At 38.2% G+C, this 21,258-nt stretch overlaps 1 protein-coding gene and 1 long non-coding RNA gene across 3 annotated transcripts in view; one reads left to right on the top strand and one right to left on the bottom strand.

Moving 5' to 3' along the window:
* Ppp2r3a (protein phosphatase 2 regulatory subunit B''alpha) overlaps nucleotides 1–21,258 on the bottom strand; it is a 133,182-nt gene that overhangs the window by 67,413 nt on the left and 44,511 nt on the right. The window contains exons 1-3 of one of the 2 annotated variants that reach the window (XM_021206421.2): nucleotides 13,329–13,778; nucleotides 9,601–9,867; nucleotides 820–923 (exon numbers count right to left, since the gene is read on the bottom strand). In XM_021206421.2, the coding sequence (XP_021062080.1) occupies nucleotides 820–923; nucleotides 9,601–9,867; nucleotides 13,329–13,460 (503 nt within the window). In that variant the 5' untranslated portion in view covers nucleotides 13,461–13,778. Of the gene's footprint in view, nucleotides 1–819; nucleotides 924–9,600; nucleotides 9,868–13,328; nucleotides 13,779–21,258 lie in introns of those variants that run through there. The other variant, XM_021206420.2, reaches the window with a different exon arrangement.
* LOC115064808 lies at nucleotides 3,419–16,399 on the top strand. The gene is made up of 3 exons (XR_003844631.1): nucleotides 3,419–3,640; nucleotides 15,473–15,657; nucleotides 16,122–16,399. It is a non-coding gene; the product is annotated as an uncharacterized LOC115064808 (long non-coding RNA).

The following is a 21,258-nucleotide window of genomic DNA, read 5'->3' on the forward strand; positions in this document are numbered from 1 at the left end:
TAACATGTACACACAAACCATCCCTGGGTCTTTATGTGGGTGTCATGTTTGGGTAACATGTACACACAAACCATCCCTGGGTCTTTATGTGGGTGCTAGGGATTTGAACTTAGGTCCTCATATTTGCACTCTTATCCATAGAATCGCCTCGCTAGCTTGCAGGTACGTTTCTCTTGTGATACACATGGTTCTGCCCTTCAAAGAGAATCTTTATTTACTTCTATCATTACTATTGGATTTAAATGCTGACTCTTTACTTTTATAGGTAATACCAAGAAAAAAAACTGCCAAATATAGCTATTTAAAAGTATTTCTACAGATTTGCTTTACTGTTTAAAGATACAATATTAAAAACTAGAAAAAAATTATGTGTACTGGTGTTTTGTTTGTATGTACCACATGCATGCCTGGTGCCTGAGGAGGCAAGAATTAGATATACAGAAGGGTCAGTCATCATGTGGATGCTAGGAATCACCCTAAGGTCATCGCCCTAAGATGAGCAGTGCTCTCAACTTCTCAGCCATCTCTCTAGCCCCATTTTTGAGACAGGGTCTTAGTAGATAGACCTGGTTAGCCTGGAATAGCTATGTAGACAAGGCTGGATTCAAACTCACAGATCTGCTTGCCTCTGCCTACCCAGTGGTAAGATTAAAGGAATGTGTTACCATACCTGGAATTATTTAAAGGCATAAAAGACAAAGTCTTGTGCAAAGAACTTGTAGGTGTAAGAGACAAAGAAAATGAATAAGCTAATAGGATAAATACCATTAATAAGGACCAATTTGTTGCTAACCTCAGAATGACTGCTCATGTACTTACTTTTTCCACATGGCAATGAATGACTGTGCTGTCACGAATCCAGTCTTCTCTCCTCCTGCAGCCCTGAACATGGGGGCTTTCCAATAGAGTGGACAGCCACAGACCTGCAAACAACAAGACAGAGTAAGCTAAGGGGAGGGAAGAGATGGCATGGCCACAAGAAGAGACATGGACTTTTACCTGTCATGCCAGAGTAGATAGAAGGGCTGTTGGGGTCAAAGAGAGAGAGGGAGAAGGAGGGAGAGTGGAAGAACAAAATGAGGGCTACATGTTTAGGGAAGCAAGTGGAAAGACGTTTATTTTTTCAAAGTGATTCACTTACCATTAATAGCTGCAAAAACTCAGCATCTCTTCCTGCTATTTATTTATTTGAGACAGGGTTTCTCTGTNTAGCCCTGGCTGTCCTGGAACTCACTCTGTACACCAGGCTGGCCTCAAACTCAGAAATCCACCTGCCTCTGCCTCTGCCTCCCAAGTGCTGGGATTAAAGGCGTGCGGCACCACTGCCTGGCTTTCTTCTTGCTACTCTTACATTACATATTTTTCTACCTTCTAGAAAAAAATGACTAAACTTCTGGTTGTCTATGTTCTTCATTTTTTGAACAGAAAATGCAGTCATTTTTATTACCAGGTCGCTTGCTGTTAAAGCACTCTACTACTGACTTCCTTATTTCTTCTTGCCTATTGTTAGTAATCTCCAGGTTTACAAAACAATAACAACAACAAGCAATCAAAAAACTAAACTAGAAAGAGACTGTAGAGATGACTCAGTGGCCAAGAAAGCATAGTGCTCTCGCAAAGGGCCAGAGTTTGATTCCTAGCACTCATATCAGGTGGCTCCCAGCTGCCTACAACCCCAGCTCCAGCGTCATCTGATACCTCTGACCCCTGCGGACACCTGCATCACACACACACACACACACACACACACACACACACACACACACACAATTTGATTCTCTTCTGAAAACTCTCAGCTGTGCAAAGAAACATCTATAAAATCTATTTAAGTGGTTATAATTCAAGTAAAAGATGAAAGGTAAGAAACAAAATGCTATCATTTATTTATATGTTAGAAGATCACAAGTAATCTTTTTATGCATTATAAAATTTTGTGCATTATAAAAATTTTGGTAAGAACCTAGAATAAAACTTCAAGACTCTAAAAAGCACCAGATTTTCTTCTCCTTAATAAGATGTTCTGCTTTAATGAAAAATTGTCCTTAAATAGTATCTATTTACTCTTGTAAGAAAAAGTTCTTACAAAATTAGCAATTTTTCCTTAAAGGGAAATGTATTTCCAATAATCATTAACACAGAAAGATTAGTAGAGAAAGACTCCAAATCTTTCTAATTCTACACACACATGGAAAGTGTCTTTCCAGCCTAGAACTCTGTGAAGAGGGGTCACATGTTGTTAGAAGATAGATACTTTGATTGTACATCATTGTCCTGCAGAGGGAAGTTTCCTTTGGAGGTAGACTAGATGTCTACCTTGGGTTTAGGGCAAGTTACTTCTGGTATGAAATGCTGCACAGGAGCTCCTCAGTGGCTCCTGAGGAACACCTGGTAGGACATGGGAGATCCCAAGACTGCTGCTAGTTCATGCTAGAGATGAAGATGTGGAAAGCAAGATTCAAGCCAAGGAAAGTAAAAACAGAACAGGCAGAAATAAAAGACTGCTTCCTCTAGGAACAATGATGATTATGGTTTCTTGGAATTAGTGTGGTGGTTCTAGTAAGGAAATGGTGACTTGAATAGTCTTCCTATATTGGGAAGGTCATCCCCTTTGACTGAGTGTGAACTTCAGGAGAGACAGGCATTGACCAGAGAGTAAGGAAAGTGCATATAACTAGCCAGTCTGTTCAGCAGAATCAGCTCTGCCAATAAATCCAGTGACAGATGTTGCAGGCTAGAGCTTCTTATATCCATAATTTAAGACTGTTTAAGTCCAGAGGTTGAAAGGTTCTACGAAGGTCAAGAATGAGAACTAGTATTACTTAGCAACCATGCTGTTTTGTGTATTACAGAAATTATGACTGCTAGGCTACAAAGCTCAGTTAAGGTGCTTTGGGGAGGTAAAATATCAGGTCCACCTTCCTAAATCCCAGCCCCCTTTATTCACAATGCATTCTAGGAAATGCTCCTAGGTAGCCTCAGTGATAGGTTCTTGGCTGGGAAAGATAAAAGTCATCTTTCTTTTGGCTGTGAGGGAGCCACAGGTACATAGCACAGAGAGAATTGGAAGCTTTCCTAGTTAGGTTTAATTGTTAATTTGACACAGCCTGGAGTCATGTGGGAAGAAAGCCTTGATTAAAGAACTACTTCAATCAAACTGGTCTGTGGGCATGTTTGTGGGGGACTGGCTTGATTATTAATTGATGAAGGAGGGACCAGCCTACTGTGGGTGGCACTATCCTTAGGCAAATGATCTTGGATTATATAAGGAAGCTTGATGAGCACTGACCAGACAGTGGGCCAACAAGTGCTTGCCTCTCTAGCCCAGGTACTTCCCTTGAATTCCTGCCCTCAATAGTGTCTATGATGAATTGTGACTTGGAAGTGTAAGCCAAATAAATCCTTTCTTTCCCAAGTTGTTTTTGGTCAGAAAATTTTCTTACAGCAATGAAGAAAAAAAGAAAGCCCAAACAGAAGTGGCTTGCCAAAGAATTTGAAACTTTAACCACTTGAGTCAATCAAGAATTTATTCAGAACTAGAAGAGTTCAAGAATTTTCCAGCTCGATATCAGGAGAATCACCAACTTCAGCTGAAACACTTCTAGGAGCTACGTGCTTATCACCTTTTGAACGGCAACTTCGAGTAAGTAACTTTCATTTTCTTGTGTTGAAATCTTTTCTCCCAAGCCTACTACTATTATTCTGCTAAAGGAACATATGCTATACCCACAGATCAGTGCAACACTCGACCATCATTATAGAAGCTTCTTCTTACAGCAGATGAGAATTAACACTAGTGGACAATGTGCAGAGTGAGAGGCATTGGAGCACTCAGTTTTACATGGGATGTTTTTTTTTGTTGTTGTTGTTTGTTTGTTTGTTATTTTTGTCTTTACATGGGATGTTTTGACCAAAGCCCTTACTTAGCTCATGGCTCAGGGATCTATGCAGAGGAGGGAGCAGGAAAAATGTAAGAGGTAATCGATGACTTGAAGAAAATAGGGCCTTCAGATACAACAGGATTGATGCCCATATGAATGTACAGAGAGTGTGGCGGCACACACAAGACTGCACACACTCCAGCCAGAGGGAGTCCTAGCACTGAGATGAGGAAGTAGACATAGGGTCTCACCCTAACTGAGATGGTATTTGCAATTGATACCTGCTGGCAAAGGGAAAGTCAGTTTTCTCCAATGTCACTGTGCTTATCAACCACACTCCAGGGCAAGAACTATATCTAGGAACAAGTAGTTGGCCAACACAAATGAACTCCATTGTTTTGGGGGTGGACTTTTTGTTACCTTTTGGCATTTTTTGTCTTATTGGTCTTTTAGTTGGTTGTTTTGATTCTCTCTTTCTCTTTCTCTCTCCCTCTCCGCCCCCCCCACATGTGTGTATGTGTGTACACGCATGCACGTGCACGTGAGAAGAGAACATTTAAGGTTGTTGGTGGGATCTTGGAGGAATTGGAAGAAGGAAAAACATTAAAATATTGCATGAAAAGAATTTTAAATAAAATGTGCAGAGTAGAAAAAATAGAAAAAATATTAGTAGCTGAAAATAATGAGGCCGAAAGGCATAAAAATAAAGTCCTCTCTGTAAGTGAGGGGAGAAAAAAAATCTTTTCTTTCTATGATTGCTGTTAAAGTGCAGGTATGTCAGCTCATAAGGAGTAGTATAAGTCACCAAGACGTTAATACATGAACTCATTATGATTCAAAGGCAAAATCCCAAAGATAAAATATAACAATGAAAATGTTTTGAAACAGATTAGAAAAGGTCATCCTTTTCTCAAAGTACCGGAGTACCCAAGTGTTAGGCAGCATAAAAGTATCCAGCCCTAGCAGACAAAGTCAAAGGAAAAAAAATGGGTAAAATACTGATGGCAAGGCCTGTGCACCTATACCATGACTATTGTAAAGAAACACATGGTTGGCTCCAAAGTAAATGAGTTAGGGTAAAGGGAGCCAGGAGATCAGGAAGAGCCTGGGGAGTAAGTGACATACATCTGAGAGCACCTAATGGGGTCTTTAGTAACATAGGAGAGAATAAGCCAGTGTGAATGAACCAGGTTTTAAGGAAGACAACAGGTGTCAAGTGATACAGAAAATACATTTAGAAAACAGCTTTAGAAGAAGCAAAAGTAAGAATGAATGTGGTAACTCAAGTCATCTGAGTAAAGGGAACTAGACTAACACCTGTAATTTGATCTAAGAATGGCCAACAACAGTAAGAATCTTAAAGCCGGGTTGTTCTGATATGCACAGGAGATTACTTCCTATCTGCCATGGTCTTTCAGTGTGTTACAGTGTTCTCAAGGCTGTTACTTCATGGAGTTCACATGATTTTCCATGCAGAAGAGTAGGTTATTTTTATTTTTTTACCCTACTTGGTAGAAGAACTGAAGCACAAAGGTGCTCCACTCTAAGTCACAATGCACAGTTGATCCAGATAATGCTACACCTACCTGCAGAGAGGAGCCAGGGGTGGAGGCGGGGAGGTGGGGGGTGGCTTCTCAGGACCCAGATGAGAGCTTCTTTTGTTTCCTTCAGTGTATCCTAGAGGCCCTGTCTCTGACATGTTTTTCTCTCTGTTGCTCAGTTCCTATGTCTACACTGCCCTCTTAGGGTTATTTTTGAATCACTTTTTCCATCATCACTTGAAGGAATGTGAAAAAAATTATAAAGTACACCTTAAAAATTTAACCAGGCATTAATGGACATTAAGTTCTCTATGGCTATGTGAGGTCTATGATGAACAGGTTGAAAGAGACCAACAGATGCTGATTGCATAAGCATGGTTTTCTATGCACTTAAAAAACTGACTCCAGTCTTTATAGTTACACTTGAGCGCCACTAAAAGTGGGTTACAAACAAAAGCTGGTTTTCCAAACATTTTTATAAACTGCAAGAACCCATAAACATTCATTTACTGCTCTGACAATCTCCTCCTTCGTTGTTTTTTAATGGCAGCCTCTCTTCTCCATTTCTTACATTAACCTGCTGTAGGACAATGGACAGTAAGTGCTAGAGACACAGTTGACTGTCTCGAGACAAAAAAAAAAAAAAAGACTACAGATTGCTGAAAATAAACACAATTTAGTTAAGTGCTAAGAAACAGGAGCCAAGTAAAAGCTAGGTTAAATAAAATCAGGTAGCTGGAAGATACAGATTTGTAAAATAAGTGGTTTTAAGAATCAAGAGACAGGGCTGGAGAGTTAGCTGGCTGAGGGATACTCTGCTCCTGCAGAGGATCCATCTGGTTCCCAGCACCCATAGCAGGTGGTTTACAACCACCAGTAACTTCAGCTCTGAGGAATCTGAGGCCCTCCCTCTTCTGGTCTCTGTGGACACACACACACACTGAGGCCCTCCCTCTTCTGGTCTCTGTGGACACACAACACACACACACACACACACACACACACACACANAGAGAGAGAGAGAGAGAGAGAGAGAGAGAGAGAGAGAGAGAGAGAGAGAATAAATAAATATTAAGGAATAAACAGGCAGAACTTAATAAAGTTAGCTGATACGGTATAAAAAAAAAACAAGTTCAAGTACAGCTTGGCCTATAGCAGTCTCAATAACCACAAAAATGTAAGCAAAACAAATGAACATAACCATGACTTTTATTTTTGAGACAGGGCTTTGTTTTGTAGCTCACGCCAGATTTGAACTCAAGATTGTGTCACTCAAACTTCCTGAATGGTGGGATCACAGACATGTGCTATCATGTCTGGTTCAAAATAACTTTTGTGGTAAAAATATATATATACTCATTTCAGTATATCTTGCCATCTAAGCTAACAGTTAATGTCTAAGAGCAGCTAATACAAAGATTTGGCTTTTAAGAATTTTGGGCTATCTTAAAATTAACCTAGTAATACATATGTAAAATGGCTGCTGTGCTGTATGATTATTAGCACAAACAGTAAATAGCTAAATGCTTAGCAAAGGAAAACAACCTTGGTTTTAAAACTCCTCCACAGTGTTGGCTTCAATACAGGCAACTGTCTGTGATACAACGTATGGACTGATATTCATATCATGTAACTGTTAAAAGTCCTTCCTTTGTTCCCACCACCAAAAATCCCTTCCCTGCCTTTACTCTAGTCTGTCTACTTGTCGATGGAGCAGGAAAGTGCTACTAAAGGACAACAGTGGGAGAGCCAGACCAGGAGGCTGGGAGGAACAGGCTGAACAGGCTCCTTAGTCAAGGGGCTGGTAATATTTAGAAGAAAGAAGGAAGGAAGGAGGAGGAAGAAGAAGAAGAGGAGGAAGAAGAGGAGGAGGAAGAAGAAGGAGGAACTGGGAGAGAAGGAGGAAGAGGGAGAAAAGGAGGAAGAGGGAGAGGAGGAGGGAGAGGAGGAGGAGGAGGAAGAAGAGGAGGAAGAGAGAAGGAAGAAGATGGAGAGGAGGAGGAAGAAGAGGAGGAAGAAGAGGAGGAGGAAGAGGGAGAGAAGGAGGAAGAGGGAGAGGAGGAGGAAGAGCAGGAGGAGGAAGAAGAGGAGGAGGAGAAGACGATGATGATTCCAGGAATCTTTATTCAAGGTAGGACAGGCTGCAGGCCTGTGACCATGAGGGACTCATTGCTAGCATGGGCTTTGTATTAGTTACTTTACTACTGCTGGGATATACAGTGCCATAACCAGAGCAACTCACAGAAAGGTTTATTTAGAGGAATAAAAGCCCATGATGGCATAAAGTGCAGGTGTGGTGGCTAGGGGAGCAAGCTGAGAGTGTAAATCTTGAACCTCAAGCAGGAAGCAGAGAGTGAACTAGAAATGATGGAAAGGTTTATACTTTCAAAGCTCACTTCCAGTGACATACTTCCCTCAACAAGACCACACCTCCTAAACCATCTAAATAGCTTCATCATGCGCATGTGCATGCATGTTAGAAACCAGCCTTGTTTATTTAAACACTTTTTTGACTGTTCACCTAGCTAATCCAGATGACTCTCCTACACTAATGCTCTCCCTGGTTTACACTGTCCTGCCTTCCTATACAGAGCCAGTTTAGATCAATGTGCTTTTCCTCTCCAAGGTCTATAAAAAGTGTTCTTAGCTTTTAATCTGAAAGACATTTTCTAGCTGCTTCTAACCTATTTGGTGGTAGTTTCTGGAACCTGTCTTAGGACCTGGTCATCTCTCTCTCTCTCTTTTTTTTTTTTTTTTTTGTGGTTAGCATCTATAATGCTTCAAATCCCTTTCTTTATAGATACTTTCCCTAGTCTCTGGAGTTTTGGTATTACAAATTACTTCCAAATGAAGATTTTACTTATCCTTGCTAAATTTTCCATTTTCTATTTAGATATGTAGCTTTAGCCTAGCCATCTTCAGTTGTCATCTAACACAGTAGCTATTGCTCAGGGAACTGGGCAGGAAAAGTCAATACCCTAAAAAGAGAACCTCTAATTTAGATGGCTATTTATCCGAAGTTGGCTTATTTGGTGCATGTTCATGGAGATAACATACATAGAAACAGCAACATGCTAGAAAAGGAATTGTTTCCTTACATGGACACATTCTATGACTTCTAGTAAGTTCTTGTGTAACTATTTTCTGAAAGGTAAAACAGTGCTGACAGGTAGATGTTTAAGATTTATCAAGTAAGTTCTAACATGTGGAGAGGATAAAGAAAGAATAAGAAAAAAATTACCTTTCAGTTTCTTTAAATCACTCTAGGTGATCCATTTACTAGCAACACAAAACTCAGTAGGGTCAGTTAGGGAAAAGGTGGGACATGATTAGAATGGCACTTCTGCAAGTATGATGGAAGTATTTAAAGTACATGTTGGGGAAGTTGGTAGGAGTGGAGTGGAAATCCATCACAAAGGAGAGGTAGGACAGTGTAATAAATATCTATACTTGTGAGATACTTGGCAAGAGAGTTAGTTAGGCTCATGTAGCAAACAGGTATTAGGTAGTTTTAGAAAGCATCTCTGGGGCCTGACTCTGGAGGCACTGAAATACAAAGAAAAGGAGTTAGTACTTTATTTCAAAGAATAAGTTTTCAAATTGAAAACAAATTATTCCTTCCAGGTGGAAGTGTACATGGTGGTTTCAGAAAAAATAGTATTTCTTCCAAGTGGAAGAGTTCATAGGGTCTCAGGCATTCTTTGACTTCATACTTGCTTCTATGTGGCTCTCAGGACCCTATAACTTTTAGCCTTTTAAAGTACAGCCTGGAAACACTGCTTAATTCTAAAGCCAGTCTAGTCTACACAGAGAGTTCAGGGTCAGTTATCAGTTATGGTTGAGAGAGAGAGGGGGAGGAGGGGAGGGTGAGGGGAGGGGAGGAGAGGGGAAGGGAGGGGAGGGGAAGGAAAGACAGACAGACAGACAGACAGACAGACAGACAAACTGACAGAAAGAAAGAAAGAAAGAAAGAAAGAAAGAAAGAAAGAAAGAAAGAAAGAAAGAAAGAAAGAAAGAAAGAAAAAAGATAGATAGAAATCTATGAGGAAGGAACACTGTTAAAGATGCATTAGGATCAAATACTTTTTCATCATAGGAAGACCAAAATTAAAACCTGTGCTTAACACCAGAGCAAAGAGGCAGTGAAGAGGGATAGTGTGTCCATTCAGTAGTTATGTTACCTTTGCAATTCTCCCCATTTCATGAATATCTGCTTGCTGATCTTCAATATCCTTGAAAGCAGTTTCAATTCTGCTTAGGATCTGTTGGTGGTTACTGCAGGAGTCTGGGAGTCCTTCAGGAAAATAGAACTGTGGAATGTTTATGGACAACGGTGTATTCACGACATCACTCACACAAGGAACAGGGGAGGCCGGCTGGGGGCTACTTGGAAGGGTGGCTGCAGGTGGAAATGGCGTTGCAGGTTTCTTTTCTGGTTTATTTTGAATCTGGAAGAAAAATGTGATTATAAGATACAAACATTCTAAACAGTATATATTTCTCAGCAGCAATAAGAAGTGTGTAAATAAAAAAAAAACTTCAACTAGAGACAGTAGCAATCAAGCAGTAAGCATGTTTCTAGGGAATGTTTTCCATATTAAATAAATATTATTTGTCAATGCTTAGTCATATAATTTATGGTTTAAAATAATCCAGCAGTAAATTTTCCCATCTATTAGTTGGCAAATATTTCAAGATAATCAAAGACCAATATCAGCTAGAACAACATCAGCTGATAAAGATCTTAAAATGTATTCTTTTTGTTGTTATCAGAACAACTAAAAATAAAATTCTGGTTCATTGTTGAGTACTGTTTCACACATATATCCAACAGGCCAATAAACAAACAAACAAATGCAACTTCATAGGAAAAAAAACAAGGAAACACACTTTTATCTTTGGCCTTTTAAAATCATTCCATACAAACCAACTACTTGTGGTACAGGTAGGAATATACACCAAAAAAATTACCCAGGAATAATGCAAAGGTAGATTTTTGGGACAGCCAGTGGGGCTTAAGGTATATTCTTAGTCTCTTGGAACTTTATGAGTTATGCTCTTTCTGAAAACTGGTTTTGGTGTTTGTGTGAATTTCTACCCTTCCAAAGGAAGAAATGATAAATTCTTTAAAATTATACAACTAATGTCTGTATTGGTGGTATAGTGGTGACCTTAGGGCCTTCTAAAATATATACAGTTAGGGGCTGGGGATGTAGCTCAGTGGGTAGAGTACTTGACTACCATTCACAAGGCAGTGGGTTCAATGCCAAGTCCTGAATAAAACCTGGTGCGGTGGTACAAGCTTGTAGTTCCAGTACTTGGAAGGTAGGAGGGTCAGGAGCTATATAGGTCATCCTCTGCTATCTAGCAAGTTGGAGTTCAGCCTGGGCTTCATGAGACTCCTTAAAAAAGAAAATATACATTGAAATGTATTTGGGATATGGGATAATTTTTTTTTCTAGTTTGACTTTGCCAATGTAGAATTACTGCCAGCACTTGACAAATATTTCAAAAAAAACTTCTGGTTGGTTTGTTTGCTCCTTCCCCTAAGATAGCAGGGTGTTTTCACTAAGATATAAATTTAACTCATTTTTGGTATGCTGTAATAGGCAAGAACCAGGGTCACTAATTTCATTTTAATCAATCTTTACAGTTAAAGAAATGTTAATTTATAGTTTATATGTTTCCTTTTCCCCAAAAGTACTTGTTGTGGACAGTGGAAGGCACAACTAACTTCACAGACCTAAGTTGTTGTTGTTTTTTAATTTACTGTGAAAACAAAGCATTATTCAAATGTTCTTTCTTTTTAAAATTACTCTAAACAGTAATCCCATATAAAGCCATAGTCAAGAAAAGAATAGCAGTGAGGAAAACGGGGCCAATGAACATAAAACACACAGCAGTAAACAGAGACGGCTTACTAGTCGGTGACCTCAGGAGCATTCCCTAATCTTTCAGAATTTCAGTAATAAACAGAAATCATAATCCCCACTCTGGAAGATTGTGGGCACTAAAGGAAGTAACAGAATGCAACAGAGATAAAGGGTTCCAAGCAGAGCTGAGCACATTTGTCCTTGTGAAAGGCAACAAGTGACAAAGCCAAACAGTGGGGTTCTCAAGAGACTACAAACAATGCAGAATTTGGCAAAGTCCTTTAGATTCAAAATAAATAATCATGTCCACTTGTAAATCAATCTAAAGTTTATAAACCTCTCTTGATTTAGCAAAGTGATAATCTGTTTCGAATAAACATTTCTTTGCCTTAATGCTAAGTCTCTAAATACCACTGCACAGTCCTATGAGTTGGCAGCTCCAGAGAATATTCTTAAAGTTCTGAAACAGAGGCTCTGCCTAGATGGGGAGTATTATTAGTGTGGCGTTTATTCTGTTATTTTGTGCAGAAAAAGGATTGTGAGGCTATAAGTATGCAATCATCAAAATTCTGTTTCTTGAAAATATTTTCAACAGCATGCTATGCAGGGAAGTTCAGTTTAATTTCAGGGCAATTATGGCATTAGAATTAAGACCACTGGTACTAGTGGGTATGGACACAAGCTGAGTTCTAGAGCAAGGCCTTCAATATCAACTCTGCATTTGTGCTGACAGATGAACACAACATTCAGAACAAACACAGGCTGCCAAAGTTAACTGAATGGGCAAACACTTGACAACCTACTGTTCTCTTCTCTTGTGTGTATATTTCTTTATACAAAGCAATTGACTAATAAGAAAGTATTTATTAATTCATTGGTTAATAAGGAAAAATAATGTACAAAGAATAGATTTATTCTGAACTTTCAGCTCTATTAATTTGCTTGCAGTTGTGCTAATAGGAGACACATAATTTAAACTTTAAGGTAGTATAATATAACTGATTTTATAAACATAGATTTTTTTAAAAATTGTAATTTTTTGCCTGATTTGCCAACAGGCTTGACATATCTTCATTTTGAACTAAAGCTGTTTTGGTTCAGGATAGGACTAGTAATAAATAAATAAATAAAGAAAGAAAGAATACATTGGGAAAAGATCTCAATTATCTACTTCAGTTTTTCAGCATCAGTGCATTACTTAGTCATTCTGAATAGCCACGGATATTGTCATTATAATATTTCCAATATTTGACCATTCTGACACACAGAAAGAAAAGAAATGTCACATACCTTACCCCCCAAATTTGAAGTTTTTCTGGGCCAAAATAACTATAAAATTATTGTTCCTTGCTGGAATTTGGAAGGTAGAAGAAATTGTTATGCTTCATTGTCTACACATCCAAGGTATACTGTAGACACAAACAGTTGTTGCCATATAAAAATGGAAACTGCTAAGATGGTTCAGTGGATAAAGGCATTTGCCACACACTCCTGGTGACCAGAGTTTGATCCCCAGGGCCTACATAAAGGTGGAAGAAAGAACTGACTTTGTAAAGTTGTTCTCTGATTTCTACATGTATGTTATGGCATGTGTGCTCACATACATCACACACTAATAAATATAGTAAAAATACTCTGCTTTTACAAATGTCAAGATCCATATTCTTTTAGACATTCATAATATCTTAATAAAATCTACCAATTTAAACTTAAAAATAAGTTTTCTACAGGAATTCTCGCTTTCTAGTATGCTTGATAAATATTTAGTAAGTTGTATTTATTGTCTGCAAATCAGGATTCCTCCCTACAGGATAAAATGTGAGTACTGTACTCCGGGTCCAGAGGCTCTATTTTTAAACCCGCTGGAATCCCTCTACAAATAGCTTTCTGTAAATAGCTAAATAGCGAACACAGATTAATTCCTTGACCTAATATCAAGATACAAGAGAGTAATAAAATTACTTGTGTGTTAGTTTACTGGGGGGGGGGTTGTATTAGTAATTAAAATATTTAAAAGAAACACCCAAGTTTCAAACCTGTGACTGCTGAAATGACTTCAGCCTCTTCTTAAACCGGGATGGGAGAACAAAATCGCAGCCCCTTGCTAGGAAAGCTAACTCTCCCCTTAAATCCGGGTCCCTTCGCAAAGACGTTTCCTTGATCATCATCTTTGGAAAGTGAATGTTTACGTTCCACGCGGGCAGCTCACTTCTGAGACGGTGTCAATCTTGTCAGTAGAAAGGTACTTTTTTCTTCTTATCTCACAAATAAGTTATATTTAATCATTGTATTCTCTCAGCCTTCTGGGACCACAATCCATGCTTGTCCTGACATGCAGCTGGTTTCCAAATACAGCCTGTGACTCGCAATGTCTGCTCATAATATTCCAGTTAGAAACACAGCCTGCAAAAGGGCCTATTGCTTCTTGTGGTAGCGTTATGTGAAATTGACCTGTACGTGTTGAGAATGCAGAGCCTTCTGGGAAAGAAAGCACTCACTACTCCTAGCACCACAATTAGAAACATTACAGTTGGACCTAAGAATAGCAACTTCTCAGATAATGCTAACTTCTGAAACTGAGAACGGAGGTGCTGATCACATACTTTATCCTCAAACCAGGGTGAAAAAGAGTGTGTGGAACATTTTTGTCTTTTGTCTACTTGATATTGTTTAAAAAAAAAAACAGAATAAACTGAACTTCAAATTTCAAGAATAGCTTTTTAATTATTATCTGAAGGGGAAGCAATTATTCCATATCCCCTAATTTCTTCACTCAAAATATGACAGAAATTGTCATTTTTATATGATAATTTACAAAAATATTTTATTAGTTTTAAATACAGGCTATTTTAGCCTTTGAAATAATTATATAGTTTGAAAATTTATCTTCAAAAGTGTTTTTAAGGAAGTGGAACAACTTAACATCTGAACAAAGAAATATCAGATACATATGGATGAATGAAATTTTTACCAAACAAGGGCACAAAAAATGATCAAAAAGAACACTCTGAGCTTATGAGACTTTTTCCTTTGAGGAACTTTAAAGAAATAAACATATTCCATAATTTTACCATATATTAAATATTGTCCTCATTTTAATATTTATAAGCAAATTACCAAAGTATTTTCTTATGCATATTTACATTTTACTATTTATTTTTAATTAATTTCACCAATCAGGATTTATTTTTTATTTCTAGAAAATATAAAACACCATAAAGAAAACTAAAAATGTAAAAGTATACATATGCATATATAATAAATGTAAAAATTAAAATATTTAAGGTATACATTTACATATGTAAATGTAGTTTATGTTTCTCTACTGATTGTCAGACTAATCACATTCAGGTGAAAGAGCTAATAATTGTAAAATTTTATGAATTAATTATTATCCAGTGGTATCTAAACTCTCCAGGGCAAGTTTAAGTCACTCACTCTTTCAAGTATTTTTATGATCACTATGTGTGAGATGCTGTGTTGGCCATGAAAACAGAGATAATAATGAAGTAGCTTCTTAGTTTTCTCACTTTGCTTCCTAGGACAATGGTGAATTGGACAAAAGGACAAGAAATATTTACATATTTCATTTAATTCTTGTATATTTCTTAAGTTTTAAGGTCAGACCAATGGTTAAAAGTCTAAACTGTTGAAGTGTGGTGCTGAATGCCTTTAAACTCAGTAGTTGTAAGGCAGAGGCATGCCTCTATGAGTTCTGGGCCAGCTATGCCTACATGCCCTCCCTCCTCAACACACACCAAAAAACAAATGCTGCTTAAAGCTCTCAAGGAAGAGTTACTCTGTTGCTCTTAAGGAAACATTTCTGTATGTTTTCTCATGATGAAATAAGTTCCAAGTTTTCATTTATAAAACGGTTTTAAACAATTAAAAAAATCAAAGGGCACAAGGTCAGGGCCCTTAAGGGTATAGTAAAGAGCTGGTTGTGGCAAGAAGTTACTGACAGACTAGCATAGGTTATTTGATTTTATTTACTTATTTGTATTTGCTGCTTAGTCGTAGTAAGGATTTGAGAACCTGACTTATAAGGAGCACACCTGAAATACAGAAGCTAAAAACATTGTTTTTAGTGTGGCCTCTTCTTTACTGGGAAAGATCAAGTATAAGCAAACTTCACTGCAGACACCAGCAGGCTCTATAACCTGCTTTCTTTCCTCTGAAGACACAGGTAGTCCTGTCTGCACTATGTGTACACTGTGAGTCTCCAAGGCAACACCACACACAAGAGACCAACTAATGCCTTCTGTTGTGAGGCTCCCTGGGATTTTCAGCTGTTATTTTGAGATCTGGCTGCCAAGACTGGAATTCCTTTCCTGTGGACCATTCCTCCAGAATAAGCATGCTTGGGTATGAAGGATAATTTTGTGACAGGCTTCTTTCTCTGTGTATGTTTCAAGGCCTCACATGAGGTAGCATGTACCAGCATTTTGTTCTATTGTTTGGACACTTGAGCTGTTTCTACCTTTGGGCTAGTATAAGGTATCGAGAAATAATCTCAAATTCAGAAAGATTATCTCTTTTGCTCCCCCCCCCCCCAAATGCTTATTCTAGAACAGAGGTTCTCAACCTGTGGGTCGTGACCCCTTTGGGAGTCAAATGACCCTTTCACATCTGAAATGAAAACACAGATATTTACATTATGATTCATAACAGTAGCAAAATTACAGTCATGAAGTAGCAACAAAAATAATTTTATGGTTGGGGGTCAGCATTGTGAGGAACTGTATTAAAGGGTCTTGGTTGAGAACCACTAAAAGAATATCTATGAAATGACAAGTTCCTGAGTGGGGGCTTTGTGGGTTTCTTGGCAGAGACATATGTAGGAGAGGATGACCTTATTGCTAAGACCCTAAAAATGAGGCCTTCAGTATCTCAAGCAAGAAAAACTCTCCCTTCTTATGTTATAAAAGCCCAGGAGAGCAGTACTAAGTTTGGAGGAAGAAGATGTGCACCAATGGAAGGTAAGTCAGGAAAAGTGGCATAAAATTGTATGTGAGGCCAATACATTTCCTCCCCTAGAATTCACTCTGTAAGGCTTAGTCTGAAACTCAGAATTGTTTTGAAAACAATTTTCTAAATCTTATAATTATCTGGCCTTCTCTCTTATAAAATGAAGGCAGTGATATATAACCTTAATTATCTTTGGAAAGAGTCAGCTCTGGGCAATGTTTTAGGAAGGGTTGCTTAAAAATTTCGAAGATTGAGAGGAAAACTAAATCACTTATTTTGATTTATGTATTAATGCAGTGTGTTATGCTAGGGGCTGTAGCTGTGCCTTAGTGTTAGAGTGCTTACCTAGAATGCACAAAGCCCTGAACTGGAAAATTCCCAAGACTGGAAAAACACACACACACACACACACACACACACACACACACACACACACACCCCACTCAGACCAACCAACCAGCCCCCCACATCAAAATAGTGTTTATTGCTCATCAATAATGTGTTATGCCAAGTAAGTCAAGCCCTTGTTTTGCACACATGGTAATTTACAATCGCTCACCAGCTACAGCTGAATGTGGTTATGGAGACCAAGATAACAGAAGTCAAGAACTTCCAGTTAGGAAGGCAGTTGGGATAATCCAAGCAGCAAAAACTGTACAAATATGAGTAATAGAAACACAACACTACAAGGACAGGGAATCAGCCTAGTTGTTGAGATTCCATGTTGTAGTGTTGGAAGCAATTGCAGAAAGACAATAAAGTCAAAAGGATTTTGCTAAGAAGACACCAAGAGGAAAGAAGTTACATAGTAGAGAGGTGGCTGTGATATATCAGCACTATACTGTTGACTAACAAAAGGAAGTTGGCTCTTTTGGAAAAAAATTGAACATTCTAAATCAACTTGGACATCATAGCACATACTTGTAGTTCCAGCTACCAGGAGGCTGAAGCAAGAGATCACAAGTTCAAAGCCTGGGCAGTTAGGCAAGACCCTATCTCAAAACAAAACTCCACCACCAACAAAGGAAACAGAAAATTTTCATTTCATTGACACATTAAACAGATGCAGGAGGGAAGGAAGGAAGTAGGTGGAGAGGAGGCAGTATGGTTAAAAAAAATTTATTTTTTGCTACAGGATTCACTGTGTGGCTCTGGCTGGCCTGGAACTTACTATGCAAACCAGACTGACCTTGAACTAATAGAGATCTGCCAGCCTCTATCTACAGAATGCTGGGATTATAGGTGTGTACCACCACATCAAGTCTAAAACTTGTTTATAGGTGTATGAGCACATCATCAGTAGCTATAACCACTGCAAAATGTTTTTCCCTCACCCATCAACTATTGACTACATATAAGAACTCAGGGGATAATATGATCTCAGGAATTTGAAATGAGAGTTAAGTTCATATGCATCAAAACAGAAGGCTGGAATTGGTCAAGAATATACTAATGATAACAAGCACCATGTTGTGAAATATATGTCAAAGTACTATGGTCTTTAAAAGTACATCTGTGAGAGGAGACTGCATCCTTATCTCTAGCCTAAAATCATTATTGTTTTCTGGGAATCTCAGTGGAAATAGAAGGACCCTGATTCAAAGGTCTGTATCTGACAACTCTTTTGAAGTAGGGAGACTTAAGGTATAGAATAAGCTAGTAATCAATTAATACAGATAGTTTTATGTATTTTCTGAAGATGGTCATATTAGGAAAGACTTTTGGGGATTCAAGCCTGGATGTAATACTACAATCTTTTGAAGTACTTTGAAAAAATTATAAGAAGAAAAATTAAAAATTACAAAGTATGCGGTTTCTAAAAAAAAAAGTTGAACTTTTTTTTTTTTTTTTTGGTTTTTCGAGACAGGGTTTCTCTGTATAGCCCTGGCTGCCCGGGACCTCACTTTGTAGACCAGGCTGGCCTCGAACTCAGAAATCCGCCTGCCTCTGCCTCCCGAGTGCTGGGATTAAAGGCGTGCGCCACCATGCCCAACTTTGAACATTGTTAATAAATACTTCAAGTATCTGTTGAGCTGTTCAGGTTAGATTTTGCCAGCTTTAAACAAAGTAGAGTCACTTGGTGTGAGGGACCCTCAGTTGAGAATTGCTTCCATCAGATTGGCTTGTAGGCAAGCCTGTAGGGCATTTTCTTGATTAATGGCCCATTGTGTGGGAGTGCCATCTTTGGGCAGGTGGTCTTGGGCTGTATATGAAAGTGGGTTGAGCAAGCCCTGGGTAGCATGTCAGCAGGCTGCATTCCTCTGTGGCTGCTTCTTCAGTCCCTGCCTGTAGGTTCCTGAGCTCCTTCCCTGGATTCCCTCAATGATGGAGTCTAATAGATAAGATGTAGAAATGCTTTTCCTCTGCCGTTGGTTTCAGTCAGTGTTTTATAACATCAAGAGAAACCACACTAGCATGGGAGTACTCACTAAGTGCTACTGATCTGGGTTTTGGCATATGGTGAGTAAACAAAATTAATGTGCTAACTGTAAACAATCTCTACTACATTCCTGAAATCTGTGCTTGGTAACACGTGGAAAATAGTTTTAAATTATAAAATTATTTAAAAGTGTTAAGACTTTAGCTTGTACTTGCCCTCTCCATTTTTCCTTTCCGTGCTAGGAATGGACGCACTAGACAACCACTGAGCAACTTCCTCAGCCCAAGTGTATTTTTCTAATATAGGCATGTTAAGTTGTCAGGATTCATCAGACTTACAGCTTTGACACTTTTACTAAAGTTAAATTTAAAAAATTTTCTAGAAGGAAGCTAGAGCTTATTTTTTAAACTTTGAGTTATGATTAAAATGCTATTGCCCCATTATGCTTAAGAGACCCAAGTTGACTGTAATGCCATCTGCTGGTAGCACTAAAACAGTGCTAAAGTTTGATTTATTGGAGCTGGAGAGACAGTTCAGTCAGTGAAGTGCCTGCAGTACAAGTGTGAGGACCTGAGCTCAGATTTCCAGCACCTACATAGAAGCTGGACACTGGACATGGAGGTATGTCTACAACACTAGTGTTAGGTGGGGGGGGGGCTAGAGACAGGGGGATCCCAAAAACTCACTAGCCAGCTAGTCTAGTTTATTAGTGAGCTATGAGTTCACTGAGATCTCATCTCAAAAATACGGTGGAAAGAGATAGAAAAAGATACTAGCTGCTGATCTCTGTCCCCCACGTACATACTTCACCCAACCCCAGACACACAGACACGCAGACAGAGAGGAAGTATTACTTAAGTATAGTTTCTTAGTGTTTACTTTTTTAATAAAATTATTCCATTAACTTCCATATTAAAATATGGCCTCAGTACAGTAATTCATTCATCATAATTATGAACCCTTAGGGGACCTTAGTTGGATCACTCTTTCCCTCCTCTACAGGCTGTTATTAAGCATATTTGACTCTCTTGCATACTCATCTGCATGGATCAGCTATTCTTGAACCTACAAAGTTAATTCCTGTCATATAGAGGCTTTATATAAAAGCATATCTTCAAGTGTCATATGTTAGTCAATGACTCTGTGAGAAATGAGTGACACTGTGAGAAAGCTGTCCAAAAAGACAAGAAAAAAAGAAGTTGATAGATGGGGGAAGCAGAGATTAGGGAAATAGCTATCTGTGGTTACTGTAAGCAAAAATTTACTTTTTAAAAGTGTTTTTCCTGTCTCAGCCTCTAGAGTTGCCGAGACCACAGTAGCACATTGTCACAGCAGTTTTATTTACTTTTTAAATGTCTAATGATACACTGGTTGGATATCATAATCCATAGGTAGCTTTTGTTACTGATCTTTAATGATGCTTCCAGGACTCAGCAAAACGGAACACTGAACCTTATCAAACTCTGCTTTGTTGATTTAATGTAAAATACTACCTAGATAGGAGTCAGCAAACTATTTTTATAAATGCCCATGTAGTAAATAAATACTGTAGGCTTTAGGCTCTGTATCTCAACTACTCAGATTAGGATGCAGAACACAAAAGCAGCCATAGATCATTTAATGAGCAGGTGTGGTTATGGTCTTGGCAGCAGCAGGGTGGATTTGGCCCAAGGGCCTTTAGATGGCTGACCCTTGGTCTAGGCCAGTATCCAATTTCTGAATATCCTCTTAGTATTTTCTTTTTGGCTTCCTCTCATAACAGGAGTTTGAATTTCATCTTTATTTGATCAACACAAACTACTTACTCTTGGGAAATTATTTTGAAATCATATTAAAATATTAATAATATGTAATATTGTCAAGTCAATATTTTTAATGTATCATCACTCTGTCATTTAAAAGTACTGCCTACATGCCTATTAATTAAAATATTTTAATTTGTAATTAAAATGTTTAAGCTGATAGTTTTTCAGCTGTCTAAAACAACAAGAACAACAACAACAACAAAAAAGGACATAATTTTAAAATTGTTCTTAGAAGAAATCATAGGTCAACCATGGTTGCATATTTTTATAATCTTAATACTTAGATATGAGCAGGATAAGTTCCAGACCAGTCTGAAATACACAGCAAGACTGTCTAGAAACAAGCAAACAAAACAAACAAACAAACAAACAAACAAAACAAGGGCTGGGAATGCAGCTTATCAGTAGAGAGCCAGCCTAGTGTGTAAGAGAAAACAAATAAATATACCAACAAAACAACAGAAAAAAAACCATGAAAAACAATATTGTATAAAAGTTTGCAGCAATAGATAAACAATTTCATAATGGTAGAAACTTCTAGAAAAAAGGAGAAACTAGTGAGGAGGGGTATCCTATGGGTGTCACTGTATCTAAGATAATTTTTGAAAGATCAAGATGCTAATGAAAACACTACAGCAGCCAAGCTTGGTGACAGACATGCAGCTACAACTGCATGGGAAGCTGGTTCAGGGGCTGCCCAAGTAACAGAAGGATTCCAAACAGACCACATCTAAACTAAGAAACAGTAACAATGAATAACCAAACCAAAACAGTAATACAAAAATATGAAGCAAATACTGTAAAATACTGAGA

The sequence above is a fragment of the Mus pahari genome, chromosome 10 (genome assembly GCF_900095145.1).
Source record: "Mus pahari chromosome 10, PAHARI_EIJ_v1.1, whole genome shotgun sequence".
In the NCBI taxonomy this organism is placed as follows: domain Eukaryota; kingdom Metazoa; phylum Chordata; class Mammalia; order Rodentia; family Muridae; genus Mus; species Mus pahari.